General features: G+C 33.9%; 1 protein-coding gene across 1 annotated transcript in view; it reads left to right on the top strand.

The window, feature by feature from the left end:
* The window catches only part of STPG2 (sperm tail PG-rich repeat containing 2), a 314,912-nt gene that overhangs the window by 223,194 nt on the left and 77,896 nt on the right, over positions 1–13,822 (top strand). Inside the window, exon 9 of the mRNA XM_078068237.1 lies at positions 10,086–10,245. Within this exon, the coding sequence (XP_077924363.1) occupies positions 10,086–10,245 (160 nt within the window). The remainder of the gene's footprint in view (positions 1–10,085; positions 10,246–13,822) is intronic.

Raw genomic sequence — 13,822 nt, 5'->3', positions numbered from 1 at the left:
TATGGAAATACCCATAATTTCTGTCTGACTTTTTTGCTTTTTCCATTTTTCTAAAAATGTTGCTATATGGTACCAATCAGTCCTTCTTCCACCATTTGCTTTAGTTTCAGTGCTGATATCATAGAAGGGTCCATGTTATAAGTGAATTCAAAAGCAGTCTTCAATAATCAGAACCCTTCTGCCACATTGTCTAATGTCAGTTTGTTTTCTGGCACTGCTTCTTCTGTGTCTTCTTCCTGATTTAGAGGCTGAATTAGAGATGTGTTTGGAAGCAAGTAGACCTCATGGGGTGGATGGGGGCATTGTCCAATATCAAAAGATGGATGTGTTTGTTTTCCCTTTGGAGTGCTGAAATTGAACTGAAAAAAATGGCTCTTTGAATGTAGTTTTAATTGCTTTCTACATTTTTTTAAAGATTTTATTTATTTGTCATAGAGAGAGAGAGCGAGAGAGCGCACAAGCAGGGGGATCAGCAGGCATAGGGAGACGCAGGCTCCCACTGAGCAAGGAGCCCAATGTAGGACTTGATCCTAGGACCTTGGGACCATGATCTGAGCCGAAAGCAGACACTTAACCAACTGAGCCCCCCAGGCATCCCTGCTTTCTACAGTTTTTTAATTTGGTTTGTGGGCCATTGGAATTGTAATTTTTAATTGTCTTCAAAGAATGAAGATTTAAAATAATGTCTCACCGAACAGGTTAGATATCTCAGTTGCTTTTGGGTCACTGGTTTATAGACTTTCACACATGTACACACACCACACACACACACACACAAATTTCTTATTAGATTTTGGACTTCTTAATTCAGCTGATTATGCTTAATGCCCAAGATTCATACTACTGTACTACAGACTTTTATTCAGAGCAATACATCTTCAGTTCATTATGATTCCACTCAACAAAAGGCCTGCAGAAATGATTTATTATTTGGAGATGATACATTTGATGGTTTTTTGGAAAACTTTTTTTCACTCCATAGTCAGATGTGTTTTATTGTCAAGTGCATATTTAGATTAGGTTCTTGAATTGTAATGGTGATCTGCTGCCTTTATTTTTATAAAATAAAATTTGGCTGAAAATGTTTGTCATTTTTTTGATGTTAGCCAAAGAAATGCAGCTACTATTCCATATTAAGCCTGCATTTCTTCCTTAAATTCCACTTAGGTTAAATTGGTTTTCTTTTTCTCTGATTTTTAATACCACAAAATAACTTCAGAACCGATTACAGGTTAAGTGTAACAATTAATGCTTTAATTTCATAGATCTCACTGTGACATTTTTCCTGATAAATAAAGCAGTCCATTGGCAAAAGTGCATGTATTTTTCTTTCCTTCTTATTTGTGAGATTCTATTCAGTGATACTCTTTTCTTTGATTATCAAAGACTCTCACTGCAGACAGTGCTATTGCTTGTGCCAAAGAATATTTCTGCAAGTTGCATCACTAATGCTACTTGCCAACTTGAGTGTGTAGAAAGTTTCTCATCTCCTATTCATGTTAATCAATATCAAGCAACTGTGGATGCTTTAGGATGAGACTGTACTGCAGAATACATGAATTTTGTCCTCAGGAAATTTGCAGTGAAGCAGGTGCTGGATGGATCCCCGCTCCCCACCCCGTGAGCTCTGTTAATTCTACCTTCAGTAGGCCTGATGTTTGAATAAACCAGATGTCTAATAAATTATTTTCATGCACAGAATTTCAGCTTTTCGTACCCTAGTATAGCTTGGTCTTATTCTTCACTGTAAGAAAGTTTAATGGCAATGTGATTTACGGTTTTGTTTTGCTTTTCAAGAGGGGAATATGAGTGATTTAATTCATGGGTACTTTTAGAACCTGATAGATAATTCTACTGCCTTTCTTTTTCTAATTAAAGAATTCCTAAGTACCTTGGGAGAAAAAAAAAAGGCAGTGCCTTACCAGCAAGGTACTGCGTGACTTTAGAGACAAAGCACCAATAAAACCAATCCAGAGATCTATAAACCCTGTTCCATAACATGGAAAACAGTTATTTTTGTGTATGGGTAACATTACCAGAGCTCTTTATCTCTCTGTGTAGATAATGTTCAGTTCCTGTCATTGCATACCTACTTTGTCATAATTACCTTGCTTTCTCTCCTCTCTTTTTCATAGTTTATTCCTCTCTGTCATCGCCTCTACTCTGCTCCATCTACATATAATCATAATTATTTTTTGATGTAGGTAATGGAATGCTAAGATATTTATAGCTTACAGAAGGAAAGCCTAGATCATTCTGCTTTCTCTTAAAACTTACTGTGGGAGAGGCAACTTCCAAATATGAATAGTTCTATGACTCATCTCACTGTTAATCTCATGGGAAGAAGAGAAGGGAGACACACATCTCCTGCATAGAGACCCACTAAGTATTTCTGAACATGACCTTCAGCATACATCATGGTGAGAGGGAGTTAGATGAGTGAGTAAGGTTCTTCAAGGCCTGCTTGAGGCTAAAAACAAGGCTGTGAATATAACCCAGCAATTCTGACTTAAAGTTTTGTGGTATTTCAGGAGTACTACCTTAAAATGATCCTTCTTTTTATGTAAGGGATAATTCTTGCCATACTGAACATAATAGATGACACTAGGGGTCATTTGATTTCAAAAAGTTTGAACATAACAAATTGATTAGAATTTTACTTGTGGGGCGCCTGGGTGGCTCAGTCATTAAGGGTCTGCCTTCGGCTCAGGTCATGATCCTAGGGTCCTGGGATCGAGCCCTGCATGGGGCTCCCTGCTCAGCGGGAAGCCTGCTTCTCCCTCTCCCACTCCCCCTATTTGTGTTTCCTCTCTCGCTCGCTCTCTCTGTCAAATAAATAAAATCTTAAAAAAAAAGAATTTTACTTGTAGACATTTCTCTAGGGCTAATGAAAAATTTTGCAACTCTGCTATTCACATTCACACATCCCTCACAAATCACATTCAAAATTTACCTCTTTTAAGTTTTCTAAGTTTATCAAGATAATTTTTAATGCCTTATCCAAATCTGTCCGGCCAGGTCTAGGAACAATTGTGTTCTTTTTAAAAAATCACTTACGTTAACTTTATTTTCACATTCAACTTGCAGAAGAATTAACTTCTGGATTTGTATTGAGTTGATAAAATCTGAAGAAATGATATCATGTCAATTAGAGCTATTATAACTGGCAATAATCTTATGTTTTTTTTTTCCTATCTCAGTAGAATTAGCATTTACAGGAAAAGAAAGGTTACATAGGCCATTTCTGTTCATGTGTTTTACTCTAATCTGCTGAGATATACATTTTTTTCTATAAAACCAATGTCAAAGGTGATCATGAAAAGCTCAGGCATCAAAAGTAAAAGTCTACTTTTTTGGGTAGCAAAGAGAAGGAAATGCATCTCACATAAAATAGTAATCAAATTTAACTACCTAATGATTTTATGAAAGTTCGTCCTTGATTAGTATGAATGGACATATCCATACTTCTACATCATTGCTGAGATTGTAAGTTGCACCTATTTTTATTAGAAACAGGAACATCTTTAGGGAAAGGAGTACTTGAACATTCTTTACCCAGCACACATTTAATATAAAACTGCTTATATGTGAGACAAATTTAAGCACTATAGGGGTTGAAAATACTTTCAAGGCATTGTGTTAGCCCTACTGTTATGGGGCAGCTCAGTGATAAGACCAAACATGGGAGGGGAGGCTTCAAGGTAGACAGATACTGATAGATTTATTCACTCTTTCATTAGCTCATTTATTTACTCATTGATTAAAAAATATTCATTGATGGCGCTCTTGGGTGGCTCAGTTGGTTAAGTGCCTTCAACTCAGGTCATGATTCCGGGGTCTTGGGATCAAGCCCCACATTGGGCTCCCTGCTTAGTGGAGAGTCTGCTTCTCCTCTCCCTCTGCCCCTCCCCCCTACTCGTGCTCTCTCTCTCAAATAAATAAAATCTTTAAAAAAATATTCATTGATCACTTACTGTGTGCAACGCACTTGCCATTACTGAAGATACTTTGATCAATGAAACAATACTTTCTCAACCTTCAAGAACTATACATACCTATGGGGATGATAATATTAAACAAATAATTGAAGACTTATTTAATTGCAAGTGTAACAACCACTGCAAAGCTAAGAGTGGTGTGTTCTAAAAGTGTATCACTGGAAACCTGACAGAGCTAATGGATTGAGGGAAAGTTGAGACCCAGAGGTTGAGCAAGAGTTAGAGAACAAAGCCCATAAATCTTGGGTCAAAATAACTTTTGAGAGGGATAGTCTAATATCCTGGATAATATACTAGAAGTGAGTTAATTATTTTATGATTTTAGTACCCTCAAAGGCAGATAAATGTTATGGCTAAGATTACTAGTTGCCAAAACCATATCTATTCTCTTTTTCTTCCTTACTAACAGAACCCAATTTTATTTGAAGAACAATGTGCCCAGCTAAAATGACTTTTTTTTTTTTTTCAGGTTCCCTTATACTTATAGAGTAGTTATTTGAATAGTTTTAACCAATGAAAAGAAAGCAGAAGTTATCAGATTGGGAAAGTTCTTCAGAGAAGGCTGTTCTGTTGTTAAATGCATTTTTTTGCCTTTTTTCTTTCCCTTCTTTTCTGAAATGAGAATATTATGGCTAGAGCTATGGTCAGTATCTTGAGAACATAAGGATGGGGGCTACAATCTAAGAACGGTACAGGAGAAAGCATGAAAGGGCCTACATGTCCAATGCTATTGTGGAGGCCCTATGCTCCTGTATTCTTAATGTCAGCTTTCTTTAACTGAGAGAATAAAAGAAAAATTCATCTACAAGTACATAAGGCAAATAAAATCTTATCTGAGGAAACATCAGATAGCTATAAATCCTCTCCCTGCTCTTATATTGATGAAGAAAGAAATATTCAAATAAATATGATGTATATTTGTTTAATGAGCTATTTATATGTTTATGTGTTTATACAAATAAGTATATTTATACAATAAGTAACAGAGAAATTGAAAAGTGAAGGATATCATTTGTAGCTAGGGTGATCAAGAATGGAAGAAGAAGCTCTGCTTGAACTGGGTTTTACAATTGTAAATTTACCTCCAAATTTAAAAAGGCTTTTAGTGCCAAAGAGAATTTTCTGAAATTTTTTCCCATAGCACTCAGGAACCAATGTACTTTTCCAGCAGAATTTGGTCATGTTTTAGTACAATAACTTTGCTACTGTGATGCCAGTGGTTTGAGATGGAAGACCTAAAGTTTAAAGAGATAGTACAGTTGTCAGGTATATTTTAGGGCCCCATAGCAGGATTGTTTTGGTAGTTAAGAAAAGAAAGGGATAAAGTGAGAGAAGTTACAATAGATATAACTAATGATTTTTAGATATGGGAGAGGAAGGTGAAGAAAAGTGAATGCAGCTTTCTATTTTCAGGCCTGGTTAAATAAGGAATTATTGTAGGTAGGTGAGAAAGGATACAGGGTAGTTGGGGAAGGGAAGATAAAGAAGTTTTATTTTAAGGCTGTCTGAGGATAATGAAGTAGAACTGTCAGCAAATAACTGGAAATTTGTGATTCAGGTGTGAATTGTATAACATTATATTAGAGAAATTAAGTGAAATCAGTGGTTTTATTGTGTACATGATTTCATCCACCAGCACTTTTTATTATTTTTTCCTGAGCCTTGAAGTATCATGGTATGACTGACCTTTCATAAAATAGTGTTAGGGTAAAAGGTCTTTTCTAGTGTGTCAGGAGATTATGGACAATAAAATGAATATTTTCTATTTTTGCCTATCACTTATAATTAACAGTATAATTTTGTATATGTATTAAAATATTTTTTGTTCTAAAATAACATTTATTCTTTCCTAAGTCAAATATTTAAAGAGGTGTGTGTTCAGGATGATGAATGTTAGGAAAGCTGAAAAATGGCAAGGATAACTACATGTTCGTAATTATAATTTGTGATAGGCAAAACAAAGATAATCTGATCATCTTCTGAGATGCCTTCTTCTTTATAAACCCAAAATTATTTTTTATTTTATTTTTTTGTTAGTTTCAGAGGTAGAATTTAGTGATTCATCAGTTGCATATAACACTCAGTGCTCCTTACATCAAGTGCCCTCCTCAATGCCCATCACCCAGTTACCCCATCCCCCCCAACCCATCTCCCCTCCAGCAACCCTCAGTTTGTTTCCTAGAGTTCAGTCTCTTATGGTTTGCCTCCCTCTCAATTTTCATCTTATTTTATTTTTCCTCCCCTCCCCCTGTTTATCTGCTTTGTTTCTTAAATTCCACATGAGTGAAATCATATGGTATTTGTCTTTCTTTGACTGACTTATTTCACTTAGCATAATACCCTCTAGTTTCATTCACATTGTTGCAAATGGCAAGATTTCATTCTTTTTGATGCCTGAGTAATATTCCATTGTATAAGTTGCTTTAATCAAAGTTTTCTGCATATTCAGGCAAGCTTCACTATATTTATGGCCCATAATTTTTTTTACTATGTATATATATTTGACTAAAGATTTTGATTCAAAGCTTTGATTGAAAGTTTCACTGAAGTCTTAAGTCTTCTTAACTGATAAGCTTCATTATAAAAGAAATTCCAGTGATTTTCTAATAATTATATATTTGGGATTTTAAAATAAAATTTTAGACTGGAATATACTTAGGCATGAAATAACAGCCAGAACAATTTATGCAAAAATGTAATGAAAATGTATTTTAGCCAAAGCATAGTTAGTGTTCTTTATTATATTATGCTATCTAACATTTTATTTATATAAAATGCTGTTAGATCTGTTGTATATTGCTGTGGGCTCATTCTTCTAGTGACAGTTTACCTGATAAATACCACAAGATTAGGATTCTACTCTACCTTTGTGGCTCTGCACTTGTTGCCCTTTTGAGTTTTGGGTTGAGAGCCTAAGGGTCTGTTTTATTTCTTCCTGTAAGTTCTACCCTCCAAAATTTTCAGCTTTACTCTTTAGCTTCCTACCCCATTCAAGTTCAAATATCTTTAAGAAGAGGCTTATATTTGGGCATGGGAAATTTTGCAGGGGCTTCAACTTGCTTGACAGAATTGAATAAAATCACAAAGTATGTGAAATGGTTTTTCCAAAACATAAATGGGGCGACCTGCTTTCCTTTGAGGCTGGTTGAAACTAGTGATTTTTTCTTTTTAAACTGCCTGGAATACTGTCTTCATGTGATTCTCAACAACTTAACTACCTTTCATTGTTGTTGTTGTTTGTTTAGGGCTTAAAATACTAGAAGCTTTCCTTTTAAAGAGCCAGTTGACATCTCTCCAGGCAAGGAAGATATCACTGAGGGTTACACATAGTTTCACACCTAATAGAAATAACACCAGTGCTTGTTATACATCTGATACCATTCTAATAATTTTACGTACATCAATTATTTTAATTCTATGATTATGTCATTTTTTGATAGGGCCTGGGTTTTCCAGATGAAATGAGGACACCTTAGATTTACCTTTAATTTGCATTGAGGCATAGCTTTTATTTCATCAGACATTTTATCATATTTTCCCTCAGTTTCTACTTGCTCTTTTTGCCTCTGGGAGCTGGACATAGCTTCTAGCACTGCCAGCCCCTCACTAGAATGGAATTTTTAATGCTCTGTGTTTCTTTGAATAACTGGCTGCCAGTTCAAAGGCTGTCATTTAAGCCTATGACCTAGATTCATGTTCTAGCTAAAAAATTAGACCAGGAGGATGCAAATCAGGCATTTTTAGTTTTTGTGGCAGGACTCAGATTCTGCTGCGAAGTATGTGGAATTTTCTAAACACAGGAAAAGGATCAAATGACTAAGTTTAAAAAAAAAAGGCATGAGAAATATCTATCATATCCACTCATCATGTGCCTTTCCTATTTTCTGTGATGTATAAAGGATCACCCACAGAGATTTGATGATCTTACCTCTACATACAATTTTTTCCTGAAATGGTGTTTAGGGTACCATCTATAGGTGTTGTTTAAATTATTGCTCTTAAACAGATTTTCAGATTTGTCTTAGTAACCATTGGCCTAGGAAATTGACTTGAAATATCAATCTCTTGGTCAGACAAAATAAGAATTGAAGATGAGTAAGAAGAGCTTAGAAGCATTGATAAAGGACAAAAGCAGGGAATATGTTTTCAGAGAAGCACGGCTATGCTATAGGAAGAGATGATCATGAACAAGGGTAGTATATCTTTACTTGGTAGAGGACACAGTGAATCTATTGAAATTTAGGATAACTAGTTTGATGAATTTTCCTTGGTGGGAACACACTATTTTTTAAGAAAACCGATCACTGATGAAGTTTCTTATCTTTGCTTCAAGGCATTAAAAAAAAAAAAAAAAAAGGTTTCTGTGTGGCAGTAGCCAAAGCCATCAATCATATATAGGCTAGGCACTGGAAAAAGGAATAGGTGGTGACACCAGGCAGGGTGTTAAGGAGGCAGTAACTATAATAGCTTCAGATAAGAAAATTAAAATGTGTCGTAGGTACAGTCAAGATCTTTGCCAAGCTTTCCTAAACACTCTGAGTATATTGTGTGCACTCAAGATTTCTTCGTGCTTTGGCACTCTCTCCCACTTTCCTTTCACATACCACAGAAGTAGCCCCAAAAGATCCAGAAGTCATCTATGCAGCTACTACTGTTACTGCTTATCTTCAGCCTACCGTTCCTAAATATTCTGTTGATGCGGGCAAGAAGAAAACAACTGCTGACATTTATTAGTTGACTTACCGAGTATGGCATTTGGTGTTTTGCACAGCACTTAAACCAGAAATGTGGGGTTTCATGTAAGAATTTCCTCCCCTAGTACCCGTACCATATTAATGATTCTTTGGAAGTAGACGATAATGTTGTTGGCATATGCTTGAAGGAGATAATAAGGGCATGAGAAACAAGAGAAGGTGTGTTTTATAAAGTATGGCTCCTCAATGGACTTTAAAAGTATGATTTTTCAGTATCCAAATTTGTTTGACTTACTTGAAACATTAAAATATTTCCTTATTAGCCCAAACCCTGAAGTTCAGTATTGTTTTTTTGCATTGATATTAACTTTTGTGGAATAGTAAGATTATCTAATGCTTTTATGGAATTAGGTATCATTCTAAGTATTTTACTTGTTTTAACTAATTTCATTATCATAACAACCCTTATGAGATATGATATAAAGACTAGTATTTTCTCCACTTACAAATGAGGAAACTAAGAATCACGGAGGTTAAGTGGCTTGCCTAGGGTCCCTAAAAAAGTAAGGAGCAGATATTTGAAACCCAACAAGTCTAGAGCTAGAGTCTACACCATTAGCCACAGGAGTGTCCTGCCTACTAGAAAAACATTAAAACTTGAAAAGTTTGGTTTTTATACATAATAGAGATGAAAAGATATGTTACATAGAATATGTTATATTTTAAAATAATTTGAGGAAAATGAGTTAAAATTTTTTTCATTGAAATAATTAGCTAATGGTTTACAGGCATTGATCGTGCAACAAATATATGATATTTTATATTTAATTGAGTTTAGAATTATTATTATAGTTATTAATTTCCATGTGGTTTATGTTGATTAAAAATGTTAATATAACTGTAGAGCATATAAACAGCCATAAATGATAAAAGGGGAAGCCTTTCAACTTAATTGGAATCTATTAAAAATGAAATAAGCAGCCTCATTTGTAGAATAAGTAAAGTGTGCTCACATAGAACAGTATAGCAGGGATAGTTTTGCTTCTTATGAAAACAAATACTTATTCTCATTCCTGTATGAAATTTGATTTTCATTATGAAGTTTGAAAATGAAAGTTTGATCTATAATACGAAAGCTATTTTTTTTAAGAATATGGACCTAAATTTCATAATTCTGTTTATTTTACCTTAAATTTTGACATGCAAATTTACAGTCCTATAAGGAAGGTATAAATTTAGGGATAGTCTTTTAATTTCTTTTTTTTTTAATGATTAAGAGAATTTTCATATTTTTCCACTTATGCCATTGCTTAGTGTGAACATCTATACCACATGGTTTTAGGTATTTTCCATGTAAGACATGTTAATGCTCATCCACTGAAATTCTTTTCAGGATATTCCAGCACCTGGCAGCTATGATGTTCAAAAATCATATGAGATGTCCCAAGTTCAACATAAATACATGCCACCTCGTAGTTTTGTGGCTAAACTGAAACATACCTCCTTTCTTAGCACAACTCCTCGGTGTCTGGAGAAAATGACTGATGGACCAGGTAAGTACAGACTGTTCTTTTAAAGCTATGAGAAAAAAAGTCTAAGGCTTCCGTTATAAAAATAAACAATTATAAACATACCTTTATATTTACCATGCCTCTTTTAAATGTACAGGATGAAAAAGATATCTGTTCATTCAGTGAAAGATTTTAGATTTTTTTTTTTCAACTGTAAGATTTGTTTGGAGTTTTATGTCTCTTAATTTTAACAAAGACCATCTTACCAGTTTTAACTTAAAGCTAGTAAAGCCATTTTCTATTAGGGAAAAACCCAAAATTCTTAATATGCTAGAGTCATTAGAGGAGAAAGGCAATTTACTATGACTTGTAAGATCAATCATATACAAGATACACATCGTGTTATTCTCATGAAATTATTTTAATTTTTCTCAAGTATCAAGAAAACATCCATGTAAAAAGATAAACATTTATTTGGGGGGGGTTAAAATTCCAAAAGCAATTTTGATTTTTAAAATTGGGATTAATTCAGCTACTAGTAATAGTGTTCTTAGACTAAAGAATGAGTGCAATAGCTTTCCTTAGTAATGAGGATAAATCAGTTAAATGTGTTATTTCACACAGGAAAACTAGATAGAAAATAGGAACGATAGTTTTCAACAGTAATTTTGAAACGTATTGCTAGTAAACAACCAAACTGTTGTAATGACTCTTTATGAGAATATGAAGAGAAAAACAAATGAAACAGAATGGAGAAACTCGTTCAAGAGTTTCTGATGAAAAACTCATCAGCAAATGAGAATACTGAGAGCCTGTGATCCATAGAGGCTTGCTTTGTTTCTCATTGCCTTTCAAGAATCAAGTATATTGCCCAGTTAAAGGTCTGTGGTAAGTCAAAATGTAACTTTTCTTACTTTCTTTTTCTTCTCTTGAGTTACTATACTCTTGCTGATTTTGTCAGGTTTTAGCTTTGTTATGAAATAGAATGCACACACCTTTAGTGTGTCCCTGACCACACTCAATATGTGGTCACCCAGAAGGAGTGCAGGGAAATTAGTTGTTTCAAGTTCTGGTACTATCACGGTCACCATCACCAAGCACAATCAAAAAATAAATAAATATCCATTTCAGGGTCTCTTGAAGTAAATTATGTTGAACTTTGTATTTTCTGAAGAATATTTTTTTTCTCTCTGGCTTTACTGTTCTCTCCATAAAAATTACTGTGGTTGGAAGGCATAGGAGTTTCAGTTAGGTGCGAGGATTGGCACCGCAACTTTTCATCATTTCAGTACTTGGCCTAAGGCAGTAAATTCACTAATTGTTATATTAGTTTCTATTTTACAAAATTCAGAAAATATTTGCCACCTACTTGGCTCTCATGAGAATATTAAAGATTAATAAGACTGTATTTCAAAGTCATTTTCAAAAGCTCTGAAGCTCCTTAGAAGTATAAAATCTTATTATAATATGAAACACATTTCTTCTTGTTGTCAGGCCAACACTAGCTTCTGAAAGAATTTGGGAGAGAGGAATATCTTCATTATGAAGAGAGTTACTATTTGGAAGTCAAAGACATAGTGACTGTCAAAGTCACTGCACAACTGTGGAGTAGCCAGCTTGCTAAGCAAAAAGAGTTTATTACACTGGTTGAACTAATAATCCATGGTTTGCCATCCTGCATCTTAAAAGTAGCATATAATTCAAAGAAATGATAGCAGAAATCCCACATGCGTCTATAATAAATACATTAGAAAAAAGTGGATTTCTGAAGGTACTACCTGATACTCTGAGGTATAAAATTTGATTTCCTCTGACATGTGCAGATATTGTAGTAATTAGAATTGTTCATATTTTTAAATTTAATCTACTGTTTAAGGTATACCATCCAAAACATGTCTTGAATCTAGATTCAATAGGTGACCAGGGCCAATTCAATTAATATCTGTGCTTCATTCTGGTAATTGAAAATTAACTTCCATTTGTCCTAATTCTCTTACACTGATCCAATCAAGGAAAAGATATTCAGGTGTGATATTATCAACTCTAAACAGATTCCTCATTTTTTATTGATTTTTACTTAGGCTAGGTTTTTTATTAATGAATATGACAAAGAATTCTTGCTTCTTTTTAGTATATACATAGTAATATGGTTTTCTGTTCTAAAGTGAGAATAGCCCATTTCTGTTTATAATTCTTAATACTGTCTAACCTTTGCTGGGAATATCATCTAACTTAGTATGTTAAGTCTTGTGATTTTTAAAAAAAAATCATTGTTATATAATCAAAAGATACAGGGATAATAGTTCTGTTGGTTATATGCTTTGTGTCAATTTTTATCCTATGAATGATATCCTTTCATATCCTATCTTAGAATTAAATTAAGAGAGAAGTGTTTTTTCAAGAAACAACAGGTGTTGGTGAGGATATGGAGAAAGGGGAACCCTCTTACACTATTAATGGGAATGCAGACTGATGCAGCCATTCTGGAAAATAGCATGGAGATTCCTCAAAAAGTCAAAAACATAACTACACTACAATCCAGCAATTGCATTACTAGGTATTTACCCAAAGAATACAAAAACGCTAATTCAAAGGGATACATGCACCCGATGTTTATAGCAATGTTATTTATAATCGCCAAATTATGGAAAGAGTCCAAATGTCCATTGACTGATGAATGGATAAAGAAACTGTGTGTATACACACACACACACACACACACACACACACACACATACACACACACAGAGTGGAATATTAGCCATAAAAAAGAATGAAATCTTGCCATTTGCCATGGATGTGGATGGAGCTAGAGTATTATGCTAAGTGAAATGAGCCAGTCAGAGAAAGGCTTTTGATATGATTTCACTCATATGTGGAGTTTAAGAAACAATCATAGGGGAAAAAAAGAAAGATGAAAACCAAGGAACATACTCTTAACCATAGAGAGCAAATTGATGGTTACCAGAGGGAAGATGGGTGGGAGATGGGTTAAATAGGTGATGGGGATTAAGGAGAGCACCTGTCAGTGATGAGCTCCAGGTGATGTATGTAAGTGTTGAATCACTAAATTGCACACCTAAAACTAATATTATATTGTATGTTAACTAACTTGAATTTAAATAAAAACTTAAAAAAAAGATTTTTAATCATATTATTAGTCATTTAAACATTGGTAATTTTATTTTACCTTAATACTAGTGGGAAGGACCTTTTTGGGTTGTACATCAAATATTTTATAAGTCAGATAAAATTATTTTGTGTTGTTATGTGTGTATATATATATATACATACAAATAAAACTATAAAATGGAATCAATTTATACAGCATGATAGGCATATTCATTCCTTGAGTCATGATATTACTAAAAATTCAGTAGTTTGCCTTATAGAACTTAATGTATATTTTTATCTTTCTACCTATAAATAGAATAATTGGAAAATTAAAATTGATTACTGGATATTTTACATTTGTAGTTAAAGTGTTAAGAAATGAGGTTGTAAATGATATATTATGAGTTATGAGTTTGGTTGATAAATGAATAATAGTCTTATGGGATTTATCAGCTTAAAAGGCATTCGTTCAATTGATCAACATTTTATGGTGATATATTTGTTT

The sequence above is a fragment of the Halichoerus grypus genome, chromosome 3 (assembly GCF_964656455.1).
Source record: "Halichoerus grypus chromosome 3, mHalGry1.hap1.1, whole genome shotgun sequence".
Lineage (NCBI taxonomy): Eukaryota > Metazoa > Chordata > Mammalia > Carnivora > Phocidae > Halichoerus > Halichoerus grypus.
The sequence above is the reverse complement of the archived record's forward strand: the minus strand, read 5'-3'. Positions and strand labels throughout refer to the sequence as shown.